This window comes from Malaclemys terrapin, chromosome 1 (assembly GCF_027887155.1).
Source record: "Malaclemys terrapin pileata isolate rMalTer1 chromosome 1, rMalTer1.hap1, whole genome shotgun sequence".
NCBI classification, from domain to species: domain Eukaryota; kingdom Metazoa; phylum Chordata; order Testudines; family Emydidae; genus Malaclemys; species Malaclemys terrapin.
Window position 1 is genome coordinate 185,058,411 of NC_071505.1, and position 19,579 is coordinate 185,077,989.

The 19,579-nt window shown below is 39.7% G+C and overlaps 1 protein-coding gene across 4 annotated transcripts in view; it reads right to left on the reverse strand.

Annotated features, from left to right (window-relative positions):
* Window positions 1-19,579, reverse strand: part of APP (amyloid beta precursor protein) — a 316,779-nt gene that overhangs the window by 233,987 nt on the left and 63,213 nt on the right. For all 4 annotated transcript variants that reach the window (XM_054047642.1, XM_054047629.1, XM_054047622.1 and 1 more), the window contains exon 2: window positions 8,427-8,594. In XM_054047642.1, coding sequence (XP_053903617.1) covers window positions 8,427-8,594 — 168 coding nt within the window. The remainder of the gene's footprint in view (window positions 1-8,426; window positions 8,595-19,579) is intronic.

Sequence of the window (19,579 nt, forward strand, 5' to 3'; positions counted from 1 at the left end):
CCCCACCAACTCCACTGGGGACACAATCATACATTCAGTTTAATTGGCTATAAACACTGGTGACTATTCCTCCAGAAAGTGTACCAGAGATTTTATGGCCAGAAGGGACTGCAATGATCATTTCCAGTCTCATCTCCTGCATAAATGATGCCCCTTAGATCAATTGTCAAAACAGTTATAATGAGAAATACAGTGTTGGGATATTGAGAGCATGTGAAAAGCAAACACAAAAGTGTTCTGCTATTATTGAAAAAGCAAAGTTTTTTTTTAATGTACTTTCTGAGCTATGTCAATTGCTGTTTGGAAATTATATAAATTATGGGTTACACACATTGAAACATGAACATGTTGAGGTTCCTTCTGGCTAGAAGAGTGTGCCTTAGTTTAGAATAGTACTGTTAAAGCAGTAAGGTTTCTAAGTTATTGTCTCTTCGTTGCCTTAGGATAAATATATCACCAGCTCAGAGTTTGAACCCAAGACCTTCAAAACTAAAAGAATAAGCTTCAACTGCTTGAACTAAAGCATTCAGGCCTGATCTACCTCTAAAAGGTCAACCTAGCTACATCGCTCACAGCTGTGACCTAAACTCTGGTATAGATGGAATTCTTCCATCAACCTAGCTACTGCCTCTTGAGGGGATGGATTTACTAGTGACAGGAAAAACTTCTGTTGCTTTAGCAAGTGTGCACATTACAACTGCAGCTGTGCACCTGTAGCACTTGTAGTATAGACATAGTCTATGTCCCCTTGCTAGTAGCTGCAGCAGATTGATTAACATCCTGTGTGAACCAGTGACTATATGGGGACAAAAGATGCACTCTTTTCTACTGTAAGTTACATACAGAATGATTATCAACCTTAAATGCAAAGAGATTGTTAAGATGCAAAACTCCAAAAACTTAAAAGCACTGTGTATATCCTGTGCAATAATTCACATGCCATGTGTCTTTAAAATTGGTATTTGTTAAAATAGATGTTTGGCACTACCAAAAATCTAGGGGTGAGAGGTTTACTCTTAACTTTCCAGTTGATTATGGCTTTCCTCAGCAAAAATCTGAGGTATCAGTTTTGCCTCCTTTAAATGTGCAGTTTCATACTTAGCAAAAAAAGAATGTCCGACTCTTAACTGAATGGCTATTATTTTGAATACAATTTCTACCTGTCCCTGGATAGGGAGTGTAAAAGAGGACACTGAAGAGACCACAAATATTCATTTATATAATTTTGGAAGGTGTTAGCTACCACAGTGATGAGCACAGCAGGATTACCTTGTTATGGTAGGTAGATAGCAAGGGGAAGGGTAAGCAAAGGTATGTTTGATGGTCCTTTTAGTTCCTTACCAAAGGAAAGGGTAGTATGGAAGCAATGTTTCTGTGTGAGTGATTGTACTGTATACTAGCGTAAAGACTACTGTTGTCAGTTAATGGCTCATCATTCTTCAAGAACTATTGCTCAATTCGAGATGTGCTGGACCTGGCCTGAAGTTTTATGTCACTTATTTCTCCAGAAACAAATCTAAGACCATTTAAGAATGTTATAAACACAGAAAAGTGGAGAATATAATCCTTTCAAAAAATAAATTTTGTTATTTTAATTATGTTTTGGTACCTAAACAGTACAGTCGTAGGATTCATGAGAAATGCCAAGAAGGCAGGTTGGACTGAATATATAAAACACGTCATCTCCATTTACAAAGGCGATTATTTTACCAACAGCTATACCAGTGACATCAAAGATGATGCAGTTATTTCCTGCTCCAAATATATAAGAAAATAATGCTAAGATATTGCAGGGTGCAGTTACAGTTGGTAAATATTGATTTTCTGAGGAGGACTACTGCAGGCATAGACAACATCTATATACTGCCTTCATGGATCTCAGTGGTTTAAAAAGGGCAGGCAAATCTCACCATTTTACAGAGAAGTAAACTAACTAATTAAGGGACTTTAAGACATGCTGGGCACTCCATCTCCCATTAAAGTTAATAGAACCTGTTGGTCTTCATGTGTCCCAAGAGGCAAGCTGAAGATCACACAGCAGGTCAGGTGTATTTGAAGACTAAGGGGCAGAACCCAGGTCTCCTGACTCCCAGTTCTATGCTCCATCCACTGGACCACCCAAAGGAAATTTACTATAAATTCTTGGCTTGCTCTCAAAAGCTTAATTTTCAGAAAGATTCTTTTGCATTCTGCTCAACTCAGTGCACATTTAGTTAGAAAAATCCAATTTAATATGAAAATGAGCATTCTAACGTGAACTAATTGAATGAAATCATGTCCTAGACAAAACTGGATTTATCTATTACCATCCTGCATGTCATCTTTACAACAGTATGAACAACAAGTTCAGTACAAGAGCAAAATTAATTCAGTCCTATGAGCTACATTTATAATGCACTGCAATTACTGGAAATAAGATACAGCACACAGAAGCTATTTTCAATATTGTTAGTAAAGTAAAATGAATGTTCTGCCTGAATCCTTTTTCTAGTAAATCCTTTTCCATAGGAACAGAACCCACTCAAAATTAACTCCCCATTTTTGAATCTATACATATTTTCCTAAAGGCAGAATTTTGCAGGATTCTCAAAGCCCTAAAACACTTTTAAGATTGCAGCCAACTGACTCTGAATACTAGTACTAAAACATAGCTTCTTCAACAAAATAATCTGCCTGTTCAGAGGTTCTGGCAGCTGCCATCTTCAACATCTGTACATGGGGACATTAAGTTGACCCTACAATGAAGGAGCAGCTGTCTCTTCATACTTCAAGCCAAACTCTAATTAATGGAGTAAGAAGTTTTCCCCGTAGACAAGTTATTCCATAACTACCTACTGCAGGATTTTTTTGGCCATTCCTATGAAGCTACTGGTATTGTATGCTGTCAGAGACAGGACTAGAGGAACTAACAGCCCAATTTGATATGGCAGTTTCTATGTCCACAACATTAACTATTCTGGCACTTGTACAGGTATTACCATTCGTCTTGCATGAATTCATTTTGATACAGTACTGTTCTACTGCTTATAGCACTCTGATTTGCAGATTAACAGCAGATGAGGCCCATACCCAATAAGGGGTGCTGTTATATGGCAGTGAGGAAATTATTTGTAGTAGATAAATTGTTTAGTGATAACAGATGTAACTGATTATTTACACTTCTGCAAATGTGTCTCATTCCACCAAGATGCAAGAAAATTAAAAACTTTGCAATAAATAACTGATATGGGAAGAGTAACCAGCTTTATCTGCTAACTCTCAAAGAAATGTGGTGTCTTATGCTACATTGCCCCAAAAGAGATAAGAGAATGACATCTCTCTCCACTCTCAAACCTGCACAATGTACTCTAGTTCTGTGTGTGTTGAAAATGCATAGAAAAATTAACACAGTTTAATTGACTTTACTTATCATCCAAGCATCTTCCATTTCCTCATAAATAGGAATCTTACAGTTCGGTAGCACCTTAAACATGCTAAGTGCTGCCCAAATATAAAAAAAACCCAACACACACTCTAAAAAGATAAGACAGAAAACCAACATATTTAGAAAGAGGTGTACACTTCCTTGTTATTTTTCTCCCTCTTTCTGCCTCTGCAACCCTCACCCTCTTCCCACCTGCCACCTTTATGTCTAGATGCCAAAGTCAACCTAAACTGCCATTACTGCCCTGGTGCACCCTCCTTTCAAACTTAGGGCATATGTGTTACAGCCCTCGCTGAGTCTCCTCTTACCAGTCTTGCGATTCCACATGCTCTCCAGCCACCTGGTTCTGCACAGTGTCTAGCACTCTATACTGTCTCTAGTTCTGGCCTCTCAGGCAGGCTCCAGGTTCAGATTCCCCATCTGGCCCCCTTCCTTGGGATGTAGGACCTTGCAAGTCCTACTGCCCTCATCCCTGACACCAGTGCTGACCTCTCCAGCCCCCCTCATAATTAAGGCAAGCCCACTCTAGAGGTCCACTCTCATGGGCATTCGAGATTCTGTTTAAGAAAAGAACACAAGGCTCACAAAGAAATTTCTTAAACACGTGAGCAACCACACCTTACTTTACTCGTAAAAAGAACACTAGAATCACAAATCTATGGAGAAAACAAACAACACCTGAATGCAATTCCCTTCTCCAGTGTCCTCTCTAGTCTTGAGTCTTTGGGGGGGGATTTTAAGGTGCCTCCTGCCCCCACACCTTCTTGCACGGACAGGCATGAGACGTTCCAAGTGGTTCCTTCGTACGAAGATACAGTCAGCTTTGTCCTCTTGGATCCTGTGAACTGCTAGATGGTTGCTTAAGAGGCGTAGGAGGCAAGGCTTCAAGTAGCAAGCTGAGTGTCCCGCAGTTCAAATAAGCAATTAAAAGCACCTTCCACCTTCCCATCCAGGTGGTCGTGAAGGAGCAGATCAGTCTTCAGAGGGAGATCTGAGAGCTTAAAATGGGAAGCCCCCAGCCCATTTATGGATTTGACAGCTAGAAACTATGGATGCTGGTGTCCAGCTGCAGAGTCTGAAGATTTTTGGGCAAGGTGGGTATAAAAAAAGGATAGGCACAGCCTATTTACACCACCTGCCCAATAAACAGATACACCTCTACCCCGATATAACGCGACCCAATATAACACAAATTCAGATAAAATGCGGTAAAGCAGTGCTCCGAGGGGGCTGGGCTGCGCACTCTGGTGGATCAAAGCAAGTTCAATATAACGCGGTTTCACCTATAATGCAGTAAGATTTTTTGGCTCCCGAGGACAGTGTTATATTGAGGTAGAGGTGTAGTTGATTTTGCCTATGAGGAACCTAGTGATCTCTCCATTTCATCCTCTGAAGACTCCTGTTCTACCTGAGAGAAAAGAGATTTTGTTATGTGGGAGAACAAGTAACATTGTTCTGGGGTGATCCTCCTCGAGTTTTGTAAAGAATAGAAAATAGGTAGCAGAGGGGACCCCAAGACAGACTCATCTGGACCAACCCACTAGCTCGCCTTCTCCAGGGCACTCCGTGTCTAGGAGGAGGAAAATGAAAGTGAGATTTTTCCTGCTCCTGGGTCAGAGAAGAGCAGTGAAAGATGGGTCCAGGAAGCCCACCTGCTGAGGAGGGAGAGAGTTTTTGAGAAATTATTTTGGAGGACAAATCAAAGATTCCTTTATGGAGGAAAACAGGAAGGCAACACAAGCCCCCTTGATCCAGGCTGCCACTCCTAGACGAGGAGACAAGGAGAGGTGGGAGGCCTACTTCCAACATATAATCTTGCAAATGCCTGCCTGACACCTGGGTTCTCTTTATAAGTCACCTTGTTGGGTATCCACTGAACCTTTGGTGACCTACTTTAGTAGAGCGTGTTCATTTAGATTTTAGCCACTCATATTCATGCCTGGGCCTGGCATAGATCTACCACAGCAAGATCACAGCATGAGCAGAAAGGAAGAGGGAGGATGGGCAGAACAGACCTGCTGTTGAAGATTTCAGGGGAGCAGCACCTGAGGGAGAGCTTTTTCCATGAGGAAATTTCCTTTGCCCTCATCTGCACTGTGTCACTCCAAATCTCTGCTGAGACCTGGAAGAAAGATGGTGCTTCAGCAGAGAAGTACCAGGATCAGCTGCTCATAATGAGGCAGGAGAACATCTATGGAAGCTGCCTGTATGCCAAGAGAAGACGGAACTGACCACAAACAGTTATATCAAAGACTGGTTACCACCAGTCTGACTGACAAAGAATAATTAGTCTCCATCTACATTGGTGGAAGACACACCCCAAAAGTAGCATCAGTTCATTAGGTAGGAGAGCAGCATGGGCAACAGAGAGAAGAAAGCAGAAGGTTTCAATTGGCAAAAGGACTCTGAACGGAGATTATATTATTTGTGGGCACACCGTTCACGTGTAAAATGTAGCACATCTCGGCCTTGATGCTTTATTGCTTCCCTGTTAACAGGAAAACTGAAAGCGTGCCCAATTCCCCTGTGTCTGATTTGCAGTAGTGCCTTGCTATTTAATCAGCAGAAGGAAAAGGGACAAAAGAAAGAGAATCTCACCTATAAGTCACCTCCTCAGGGAAACAAAGAACATTGGAGTGTCAGGAAATAAGGGCTTCTAGTCAGGAGCTGAACAGTGAGTCTAGCTTACATTTCTATATTTACTATCACTTCTCTTCAGATCTCTATTTATATCAATTCTTTTATCTGAGCTTCCCATTTCTTTTCACTAGACTGAGTTGGTTTTCTAGTAAACCATTAGTTTCCATTTAATCAATTATAATCATTTGCTCGATGTTTTTAATAAAAATGCTGAGAACAGTTGATAAATTTCATGATTTTTTTCAATTTTTTCATTACATTTTTCAAGTTTTTCAAGAAAAAGTAGCTACACTTCAATAAAAAATATTTTTTAAATATTTGGACCAGCTCTAAAAATTGTAAAGTATACGTTGGCCTCCCACTCAAAGTTAGCTACTTGCACCCAGACTGCTGTGAGAGGATCCAAATACTTAATTAAGCCTCCAGAGTCTGAACAGGGTCCAGGCACTACTAAGGCATAGGGTCTCCACACACACGCATTCAGGATGCAAATTTTCTAGCTATCACCCCCACTACTCCTGAGAGCTGAGTTCTTACAGTCCAATTACCTAGTCCCTGGGACCAGAAGGCTAGCAATGAGAGCACTCTGGATTTAAATTTACCTCTTATGGGGCATGCGATAGGTATAGCAAGAAATACACACAGCGACTTTGCACAGGATTCTAAAACATCCAGCATAGCTTTCCCACTGTCTTGGCCCCCTGTTTCTCCAGACACTAAGCACAAAGGCTACATTTTGTTATCCATTACTGTCTGGTGTAATTCGATTCTCCATGAGAAATACGCATTTCTGGAGAATTTTTTTCCCCTTTAGTTTTGTCTTCTAGTTGTTTTTAATTAAAAATTCTCTTTGATATATTCTACCACACTGGACATCAAAATTCAGTTTGTTTTCATTCTTATTATCTTACATTTTCCATTTTTAATCCTTTCATTAGCTCTTTTAGAATGCGTAACTAGAACATCAGGCCACTACAGGTTTATGCCTTGAAATTTCCTAATTGTATTACTTCTGTTATCTGATTTTTAAAAAGTAATGCTTTTTGTTTGTTTGTTTATTTATTTTTTAAGTCTTAATACTTCCACGGACTTTTATCCCAATGGGCAATATCTGATGTAGTTCCACTGTCTGACTTTTTTTCCTTTTTTTTTTTTTAATTTCTTTTCATAGTTTCATTATATATAAAAACTGGTTATATACAAGTTCCAAGGAAGCCAACAAAAGACTAAAAGATGCCTTTTGAAAAACACAGGTATGAAGCCCATGCTTTTCAAAGCCAAATCATTCGTGATGCCTCGATAGAGGATAAATAGTTACAATGTCTAAACAAATTTCATGAATCATTTTAATACTGATTTTGGTACTGAAGAGAGCACTAGGAACGAAAAATCAATGTTGTTGCCATGGCATTACATTTGCAAGAAAAAAAATCCAAAATCCAACACCTTGCAGAATGATATATGTGACCCAAAAGCCACAATAAAAAAATACATGCCAAGAAAAAAAATCACTGCAAGGAGTAGAAAGGACATCTGACAGGTAGGTAGATATGGATCAGGGTACTGAAGAAAATTCAAATACTGAAATATTTTGCTTTTTAGAGAGGGATTTTTTGAAAGAATTAGAGTGACATTTAAGGGATAAGACAGCAGCTCTGTGTTTTTTTTTTAAGGTAGTGGCAGGAAGTCTGGATGAGAAGGCAGAGGGATTAAAACAGCAGCTCAATCTGTGCTCTTTTCTTTCATGGCATGAAAGCCACATTTTCTCTTCCACTTGTCACACACTGGTGCAAGGTTATCATATTATCGCAGCATGGGGACAAAACAAAATTAGATACACAATCTGTTCACAAGACTTGAGCGAGTGGACAATAAGTTTCTGCTCTCCAACACCAAATCATTTGTTGTGACCTCATTTGCAGCGCAAGTTTACTACTAAAAAATCCTCAAACCATTCATTGTGCCACAGAAACCAATAGCTGTGGGTTGAGCTGATGTATATTTGTGGTATGCTCCAATGACATTAAGGTTATCACAACTCAATCCCTCAAATCATGCCTAGCAAGAACTCGGATATTAATATTAATAAACAGCACTTCTTCAGCATTTTTAATCTTCAAAGAGCTTTGCAAACAATTAGTTCATTGTACAGAGAATGCAATTAGCACCAGCAGGAGGATTGACTTACACTACTCTCAAATAGCCTCTTCAGCCATTGCTTGGAGCAGGATTGACAGGGAGGAAAGGGCAAGGCAATGGAAGGGAGAAGAGCAAGAGCCTAGTGGATTCAACTCTTAAGCAAAAGTTCTATTTACGTGCCTGAAAAAAAAACATTAAGTTATCTGTTAAACTAGGAACTTACTTCTTGGCAATATTGCAGAATCCCTTCTTTTGTTCCAATGCAGGTCTTGGTCCCTGAGGGGTCAGATTCCCATTTTCCATTCTGAACATTCATATGCATATTGAGTTTGCCACAAAACATGGCAATTTGGGGCTCTGCCAACAAACCAGTGTTTCCATCAGTAGGAACCTGGAAATAGGAGGAGAACATTGTTATTAATTATTGAAACTTCAATCCAAGGTGATAACAGTTCAAATGAACTGAAATCAATAACTTCTGCTTATCCACGCAAGGCAGCAATTATGTGAATGGTTATATGTACAGAGATTTGGGAGATTAAAACAATAATCTCTTGGATAATTCAACACACCACAAACTCAAGACAGAGAGGTTTTAAATTGAAAAAAAACTTTGGGGCAGGGATTGACATCCACTAGAAGTTTGTCTAGACTAAGGTAAAAGATATATGTAGTTAAAACACTCTGGGTAACACGGGGGCCCCCCATTTAACTTCAGCTGATCAAAAATGGGAAAAGTTTTCATCAAACTTTGGCCCCTTTTTCATTTAAAAAAATGAATTTTCAACCAGCTGTATTTAAATTAACACGTTTTAACACTTTTGTAGACAGGATAAGGAATATTTTAATATATGTTAGCTGATACGATAGAGATGAACCCCAGCTTCCACCAACATTTCTAAAATACAGTTTACCCGGACGACACAAAACACTAGCTAAACTATGTTAGCGAACACATTTTAAAAATACATTTATTATCCTATTGTGGGCAAGCCCAATATGTCTTTACAGTGCCTGGTGCCATGGGGCCCCTGCCCACTTAAAGCATCTAGGTGTTACTAGAGAACAAACGATGAACAACAATTAATACCACCACCACAGACTGTCTGTGTAATTGCTGAAGGGAGTCGTATGTATAATTGTGTAGACTCTACTTGATACATATAGTCAACAACCACAACAAAAAACCTTAAAGTTGTTATATCAGAACTATTCACTGGGGCACAGTTAAAGATGGTCTGTGGAGCTTTATTTAGAAATTCCCTCATTTTTAAATTATTTTTCCTGTAATGATGTCATTTTATATTAATAGGACATTTACATAAAACTTTAAATATCTGAAAGTTTCTGTTTGGCCATTTATATATATATGCATCTTACATTCAGATATCATATGAACCCCCAAGAATTTCTAAACGTCTTATAAACCAGTGCTTTCAGAGACTGCCATATATTCTATAAACATCCTTCTGTCTAGAACTTGTCTCTTTAAGCAACTCAATACTGAACCTCTTCACAGCTAAAATCACCCTCAAGATGCTGATTGTGCAATGAAACCATGTGACAGGAGATAAATCAGTTGTTTGAAATGAAAGAATCAGCAGATACATTAACCACAATGTTACTAAATGAAAGCAAGCTCTGGCAAGAATACAATGGAAACAGATGTCGAACATCAGCATCAGAGGGTATTACCTTCCAGCAGGGAGTACGGATGGATCTAAGCATCTGTGTTGAGCAGCACTCTAAAATATCAGAAGGTTGAAAAATTAACCAGACACCAAGTGGTGAGCCCAAAATGGAAGACAGATCTCCCATGAAAGTTCTGGGCCAGGACTGTAGCAAAAAGCCTAACAGCCTTCCTTCTGACCCTCACAACTGTCTTTTCCATCACATCACATCACACATTTGCACTATCAAGCATGTATGATTCCTCCCCTCCCCCAAACTGGCCCTCACATTTAGGGGTTGACTCATGTACTCATGATATTGCAGTTGCTATGATTCAGGCAAACAAGTTTTTCATATACAAATACAAACGGAGGTTTTCATTGCCCTCAAGCTCACTTGCATTCACATACAAAGGCATGACTTGCATCACATGCTCATTGCTATTAGGTGAAGCAGTACAGGAAAGTAAAAAAAAACTGGCTGTTATGAAAACAGACCTATGCAACCCTTTCCTCCCTGCCTCTAAGGTGCTACAGTTAGTAGCTATTCCAATCCAACTTGTGCTTTAGAATGAAGGAAGAGATTTCCAAATAATCTCCCCATCACGCATCCCCTTACCATTTTTGAGTCTGTCTTCAGATCACATTGGTGTTTGTTGTTTCACATAGTTTATCCAAGAAGGGTGAATTGACAAGGTTCTTATAACTGAGGCCCAAAAGTTTAACAAACAACGATACCTAGCTTTCAGTGCTTTTCTTCTAAAACACTAGATCTTCAAGTGTTTTACAACGGAATTCAGTATCATTAATCCCATTTTACAGATGGAGAACTGAGTCACAGAGAGATCACCCAGTAGGCGAGTGGCAGAGAAAAGAACAGAACCTAGGGTTCCAAGTCCCAGATCAGTGTGCTATTCGCTAGACCATGCTGCCTTCAGTGTGTACAACAATTCTGAACAACACTGAAAATGATCAGTATCTTGTGTATTTCACTTTCCTGTTATTTAGGACCCTATTAACAGATTACCTCTCCTTGCCAGCAAAGTGGCATAGTGCGGCACAAACTTTTTAAGCAGCAGTAAAATGAAAGTGATGCAACACTCTCATAACTTGCATCCAAGAGTTTTTAAAATGCTGGTTGAGTAGCTCATTGGAGCATTAATGCTGATTTTCAGTAAGTCTTGGGGCACTTGGTAAGATCCAGGAGATTGGAAGAAAGCTAATGCCCCAATTTTTAAAAAAGGTAAACGGGATGACAGAGTAATTATAGGCCTGTTACCCTGACAGCAATCCCTAGCAAGATATGGAGGAGCTAATATGGGCCTTGATTATTAAAAGAGAGTAACGTAATTAATACAAATCAACATGGGTTTATGAAAAATAGATCTTGTCAAACTAACTTGATATTTTCTAGTTGGACAACAAGTTTGGTTGATAAAGGTAATAATGCTGATAGGTCTCAAAATATATTTCTACACGGGGTATCACTACTGAATAGGTGCATTTCCAGTGGGGTCCCACAGGGTTTGGTTTTTGACCTTACGCTATTTTACATATTTATCAATGATCTGGAAGACAACATAAAAACATCAATGACAAAATTTGCAAATGAGACAAAAATTCAGGGACTGGTAACTAATGAAAAGGACAGGTCACTGATTCAGAGCGATCTACATCATTTGGTAAACTGAGCACAAGCAAACAATATGCATTTTAACACAACTAAGTGGAAATATATACATCAGGGATTGGCAACCTTTGGCAGGCAGCTCGCCAGGGTAAGCTTCCAGCAGCCCCCATTGGCCTGGAGCCATGAACCACGGCCAGTGGGAGCCGCGATCGGCTGCACCTGCGGACGCGGGGCTGTGTTGGTTAATCAGCTGAACATGAGCTCCCAAAGTGATGCCGTGGCCAAAAGAGCTAAAGTGACCCTGGAATGCATAAACAGGGGATTCTCAAGTAGGAAGAGTGAGGTTATTTTACCTCTGGATTTGGCACTGGTGAGACCACAGCTGAAAGACTATGTCCAGTTCAGATGCCCACAAATCAAGAAGGATATTGATAAATTGGAGAGGGTTCAAAGAGCTAAGAGAATGATGAAGAGATTAGAACATATGCCTTATAAGAGACTGAAGGACCACACACCTAATTAGTGGACCCACGGAGGTGGACCCTGTACCATGGAGAAGACGCACATGTAAAATGAAGTAGTGGCCTTGTGTGGAATAGGGGGCTGGTGGGGGCGGACCGACAGTGGGCTGAGAAGAGGGGGTAGGGGGAATCTGGGACATGCAGGGCTGTGGCCGCCAGATAAAAAGACAACTTTCCCCAGCTCCAGAGCTGTGGCTGTCGGGGAGAGATGGCCCTCCTTCCCAGCCCCAGCTCAGGGGCTGCCACGGCAGGGGAGAGAGGGTACATCATCACATTAGAAAGATAAGACTACTGATATTAAAATGTGAGTTGTGTGCTTTTATTTGTAGAACAAAAAAAGTTTATTATTATTAAGGTTTTTTTTTTTATATAGCGCTTTTATCCAAATCACTTTACAATAGTTAGCTAACAGTACCAACAACAATTGGAAAGATCATTAAGTGGTCCGCCGAGAGCCTCAGCAATTTTCAAGTGGTCCGTGAAAAAAAACTGAGAACCACTGCACTTGATCACAATAGTCCCTCTGGCCTTGGAATCTAACAAAATATGAATCACCAATGACTACATACTAACATGTATTTTCACTCCAATGTTCTCAGAGAAAGGGGGCGGAGGGGGGAGAAGGAGGAAACAGTTGTAAAACCTAAAAGATGACATGCTCGGTTTGGGGCTGGGATGAAGGAGAATACTTAAGAAGGGTACAATCCTAGAATTTAACTTTTAAAAAAACAGAATTTGATCATTTCATCACTCAATCATTGTCTCTGTTCAAAAGTCAGCAAGAGTCAGCAGACATCTCCTTAACACTAGTAAAGCCAACCACAGACTTCACACACTTCCTCCTTCCACCACTACACACACACACTCTCTCTCTCTCTCTCTCTCTCTGGATATTATTGCAAAGTCTTCTTGATTATCATCTCAGGGCTTGTCTTCACTATGGGGGTAAGTTGACCTAAGTTACGCTACTCCAGCTACGTGAATAACGACGTAACTTAGGTCTACTTACTCTGATGATTTCACTGTGCTGCGTCGACAGGAGGCACTCTCCGGTTGACTTCCCTTACTCTTCTTTGAGAGCTGGAGTACTGGAAAGCGCTCTGCCGTCAAGTTAGTGTGTCTTCACTAGACCCCCTAAATTGATCCCTGCTGCATCGATTGCAGCAGTGTCAATCTCCCTGTAGTGAAGACCAGCCTTCAGTATAAAACACGGTAAAAGCCAGCGGCTTCTTGCATTTCAAGAAGTTACCACCATTGCATTATCTGCACAGTTAGTTCTAAACAAAAGAGAGTATCATAGCATATAAAAAAAGATGAAGATGAGAAATCAGATTACCAAATCTTGGATTAAGAGACTAGAGGATGCTATTTTACAGGAAAGGGTTTTCCATTCGTGTGCTACAGGAAATCTCGGTCTGGTTGAAAAACAGCTACCTGGTGTAACTGCAAATTTCACTGATATCAAATTGAAAATTTATCAAATTGATAAACCTACTTGCTAATTACTAGTGAAGATGAGAGGCTTGTAGTTTATAAGGTACCAGGAGGCAAATGGACGGTAACCACTCAGTTTAATATAGTTTCTTAATCAAAGATCTGAAAGAGTCAAGTATGTTATTTCACATCCAAATATTTAGAATATAAAAGTTAATTTAAAGGCTCAGTAGCATCTCTTAGGTCTTGTCTACACTGCACTGCAAAGCGTACCAGGGGTTGTGATTTGTAAAGCACTCTAACGAGCTGCACTCTACCAGCCTAGATACGACCCTGTTGCTGCACTCTAAAAGATACCCAGTTTGTGTACTTCGTTAACATGAGCTAAATACTGTTTAGAGAGCACCAGCAGGTTTTCCGCAGGGCAGTTAGAGCACTACACATTAGAGTGCTTTACATATCACACCCCTTTAGTGCACTCTGCCAGCTCCTTCCAGACAAGCCCTTAGTCAGCCAGAAACCACTGCAATAAACAAATCCATCCCTTCCTTAAGGTTAAAGCACAGTTTAACTTTGAAAATTATACATCTAAAATATTCATGATTAAGATCTAAACAGTTCAGCAACACTGATGTCTGTAACTAGTATAGCCATGCCATTTCAAAATATGGAAAACAAAATGATTTGTTTTAGTAATTTGATTAGCCAGGGAAAAACCATATTTCTGATTCAAAGAGAATTGTTACTTGTATACTTGGGCACCAACTTCAATTTTTACACTGGTTAAGACAGAAAAATAGTGAACTACAGTAAAAATAATCCTACCCACCACAAGCCAAAGACAAGGGGAAAGATGTGCCTGCATATTAAATTTCTAGTTTTGTCAGAAAAATGAAAAAAGCATGATGCTTCATAAGGGCACTAAAAACATGAACTTCCCTAATGCACATTTAAGAGATGGAGTAATTTTAACAAAAAAGAAACCTGTCGAGAAGAGTTGATTGGGAAGACTGGGATACTTTGTAAATTATTAAAGTTCATATATCATGCCAACCATGGAATGATTTCCATTTCTCTCTACTAAAAATCAGTGATTAAACGAAATGGTATCAAATCTCTAGGAAGACAATACTAAAACGTATTTTTCTTTGATAACCTGGAGGACTATTTTACACAGGCTTCTTCACAGGAGAACTACAAATAGTTGCCTCAATATTTAGGTTACAAATATGTCACATTTGATATACACATTTGTAGGGCCCTATCAAATTCACGGCCACGAAAAACGTGTCACTGACTATGAAATCTGGTCTTTTGTGTGCTTTTACCCTATACTATACGGATTTCATGGGGGAGACCAGCGTTTCTCAAATTGGAGGTGCTGACCCAAAAGGGAGTTACAGCGGGGTCGTGATATTGCCACCCTTACTTCTGTGTTGCCTTCATAGATGGTCAGCCAGAGAGCGGCAGCTGTTAGCCAAGTGCCCAGCTCTGAAGGCAGCGCGCAGCCAGCAGCACAGAGGTAAGGGTGGCAATACCATATCATACCACCCTTACTTCTGTGCTGCTGCCTTCAGAGCTGGGCAGCCGGAAAATGGCAGCTGCTAATTGAGGGCCCAGCTCTGCAGGCAGCAATACAGAAGTAAGGGTGGCAATATCATACAATGCCATCCTTACTTCTGCTCTGCTGCTGGCAGCAGCTCTGCCTTCAAAGCTGGGCTCCTGGCCAGCAGCCAAAGCTAGCCAGCTGCCCAGCTCTAAGGGCAGTGCTGCCACCAGCAGCAGCAGCGCAGAAGTAAGGGTAACAGTACCACAATCCCCCCCCCCCCCCCCCCCCCGGCGCCCCCTGCCACAATAACCTTGTGACCCTCCGCAACTCCTCTTTGGGTCAGGATCTCTACAACTACAACACCATGAAATTTCAGATTTAAATAACAGAAATAATGAAATTTACAGTTTCTAAAATCCTGTGGCCATGAAACTGACCAGAATGGACCGTGAATTTGGTAGGGTCCTACTCATCTGTGATCCTTGAAACATTTGAATTCATGAACAGGGGTTCAGTTTTACTAATCAAGTCCAACTGGGTAACATGTAACCCACATTATTACAAAGTTCTCTAGTTACCCACGGCATATTCATCTTTAAAAAGGGAAATGGACTTACTGCTAGGTTCCATAGGTCTGACTACTTCCATAGCACAACTGGGGGGGGGTGGGAAGAGGAGGGAGCAACATTATATATATATATGTGTGTGTGTGTGTGTGTGTGTGTGCATATAATATATATATATGTATGTGTGTATTATATGCACACACACATATATATAAAAAATATGTTGCTCGCTCCCTCCTCTCCCCCCATCTCCCCACCCCAGTTATGCTATGGAAGTAGTCAGACCTATGGAATCCAGCAGTAAGTCCATTTCCCTTTTTAAAGATTAATTATAATACCCACTGCATATTCATTATATTATATTATATTATATGCACACACACACCTTTCTATTTGTGTTTGGCATGTACGCATATCCAGTCAGAAGCTGCCAGCATTTTTACCACAAGACCACTCAGACCCACTCTGAGCAAGGTTAGACAACAATAACAGAAGCGCTGGCAGAAGTAGCCTTGTCTATAATGTAGAGGAAGCTGAGAGACCTTCGCAACAGGCCTGAGATGGCATTTTGGAGGCTTCTGAAATCCACCCACCTACCAGCAAGACTCAGTCCTCCTAGCCCCTACCCTGCTGAGTCAAAATACAACACAAATTAGGGTCTTCAGATTCTAACAAGTCTTGTCAGAGATCAGGAGAGGTCAGTGATGATGTATGGGCGGGGGAGGGAAAACAAATGAGCCTTAGGTTTGTGAGGTAGAGGGCCCAATGTGGGAGGCTCACTCAGGGTTCTCGCTTTCCACGGGCTTCAGAAATTTCACAGGAGGAATTCCCTCAATCTCCTCCCCCATCCCCAAGCTCTCTTCAGATGCCTCACAGATCTCCTAAAGGCCTGCAGGATAAGGCTTTCTAGCTACAAACCTCAGCAGGTCCACAAGGGGAGAGGACTGACTGAATGAAAGCAGGGGACACACAGGTAGGCTACTAAAGGGGCATTCTCCCCATTCTGCTTTTCTGGGGAGTGAAGAACTCCCTCAGCTAACTCCTGCTGCTCCCTGACTTGCACTGGTGAGTTCCAGGCAAGCTAAGCGTAGCTACCGGTCAGCATGCCATTGGAACATTACTAATTCAATTTGTATTCATTTTTTTAAATTTGACTAACTCAACTCAGCGTTGGTCCTGTTGAATAGATAGGGAATCCAGTAAATTAGATTCTCCCTCACCCTCCCACCACCACTTCTTTCCTCTTTTTCTTCCCCGATTTCTGCTACAAAGTAGCAACAAAGTTAGATTTTTGTGAATGCTGATGAAAACACACTTTTTTAGGGTGTCATAATTCATGAACCTCTTGTCCAATTCATTTCAAAATTAGTAGAGAATTTCTACCTGGGCTCTAGAGCTTACCTATCATGAAACATCATGATGTTTAGAGGCAGGATTAAGATTGGGCTCCTACAGGAACACGTTACAGTATTAAATACAAAGCCTCTCCTACAGCTTCACAGTGTAGATGATATGTCAAATAATTAGCTGAAGGTTAAACAAAAATTTGGATTTATAAACAAAATTGGTCCAACTAGTGTCTGAACTCTTACTAAGATCATGATCTCCAAAAGCATTCAAATAGGTCTCTGTTCATTTCCCTATTTTACAAACCAACACAATTCTTTCCAACTGTCATTTTCTTTAACCTTTTATAAAAGCAGAAGAGATTTCATTTTCTCTTTTCTGTCAAGTAAATAAAAGGATTTTCTGTGGCACCATACTGTACTCTTTCACATTCATCTGCATCCTTCTTCCACCATCAGAATTTAGAGGGAACATAAGAAAAAGGAATAAAAGATTAAGTAATATAAAATATAAATATTTTATAAAAATAAAAGATTACATTTTTGTTCTTTTGATTATTTTTTCTGGCCTGTATAAATCCCCACTGAAAAACATTTAGAATTAAAGACGTTACCTGCAAAAAGCAAATGTACTAAATTCCATTAACTTTAGTAATGTGTCCTGAAGACCCCAACAGGCAGGTTATTTAATTTGTTAGTCTAAACAAAAGTACATCGATACATAAAATCATCTAAACGACATGTGGTCAGGGAGACAATTCATAGTTTTCCTCCTTCTGCCAAATTTATTTTAGCAGATTTACAATGTGAGTTCTGCTCAAAACCACAGCTCTAAAAGATCTGAACTGTGGCTGTTTTTTACTCTACAAATTTTCTGTGGGTTAAAATAGCTCACAAAAATCTACAGCGAAGGGTGTATACTATAGGCAAATCTTCTACAGAGCATTAATGTTTATTGGACAGGTGTTTTTTTTAAAGATTGCATTTCATTTTTATTTTGGAACAGTAAAAAAAAAATCCCATTAAACCAACAAAGCAATATAAATCTTAATATTGGTGATTTTGTGGCTAGCAAGTGAGTTTTCTGTGATCTAGGTCATTACTTAACCTGTACCCATGCTGATAAGTGACCAAATATAGTTAGCATCTGAGAGATGATCAGAAAGACTCAGAAATATCTATGGAGTCAGAAAGGCTACCTCATGAAAGCCTCCATTTGGCTCTCACAATCTCAATCATGTGGAAAGATTGAATGGGACCGCATTTCCCCTCTCAGCCCTATTGGTGGTAGCTCCTGAATAAGGTTGAGGAGCATTGGTCAGTCCAAGGAAGTCTACAGATGTCTGTGTGCTCTTTAAAATATGTAGAAAACTATATAAGAAAAGGGACAAAAGGTTTGTGGTAATACAATGAAATCTGTGAACTATTCTACCTGCTCTAAAGCAAGTGAAATATAAATCTGGGCAAAATTTAGCTCATGATTTTGGAATAGTGTACAAATGTAGGCTGCAAGCCTGTTCTCCAGATGAGGTGAAATTTTAACCCTCTGTGTACTGTGTTGATTTACCTACTGGTAGTAAACAGAGTTATTTATTTAATTGAGGTTTTCTCAATAAAATTGAACCCACCGTTATCAACAAGTTTCTTAAGTGCACAGCACTTGGATAAAGTCAAGTATTCAATGGAATTAATTTGTAAATTCATTTTATTCTGCTAAAAAATTACTTGTGCACCTTTCTATTGTGTCTCTCTTGACCACTGGGATTCCTAATAACTTTAATGCTAGTTAGGCTGGTTACGTACATTGTCTTTTTCAAAATACTGATTGCCCTAGTCACATTTAGTGAGCTTTGTAATTAAATTTAAATATTACTATTCCTCTACTTCTCATATTTAAAAAGAAATAAAAACATTAAAAAACTGGCCTCTTACAAGCCAATCTTGCTTCTTAAAGTAGACAAACATATTTTCAAAGACTCTAGCCAGAAGAATAGCAATAGTCCGCCTTCCGTTTATACACACTGATCAAACAGTTTTCATATGTGATCGATAACTTAGTTATCGCATTCAATGGCTCACAGGAGTAATTCATAAAACAGAGAATAAAAAAGACCTAATACTTAGATCTTAGATGTCAAAAAGGTCTTTGAAAAAGCAGAGGACCTTTCCTAAAAACACTGCTATTGGAGATGGCATTGGGAGGCAATATGAAGACTTGGATAACATAAGACAAAGGATAAAAGTTAATGGGGCCACACACCAAAAAATTTCAACTACTCAGAGGAAACAGACAAGGTTGACCTCTATCCCCCTAGATGTCTGCCTTCTTTATTAAACCTGTGGCACAAAAAAAAAAAAAAAAAAAAAAAACACATCAGAATAATAGCATAATGGGTTAAAATTAATAAAATGGAACATAAAACTGTACTGTATGTTGATGTTGCAATACTAATGGTTTCCGATCCAGTACAATCTATGACTTACATACCAAAAGAAATTAATGAATTTGGTGATATCAGGTTATAAGTTATTCTACATCTGAAATACTAAATATAGGGCTGGAGGAATCGATGATTAAACAGCTGCAAGTTACATTTGAGTTTGTGCAGTCTAAACAAAAAAACCTCATAGGAGTAATATTTCTTATAACCTCCAATAGC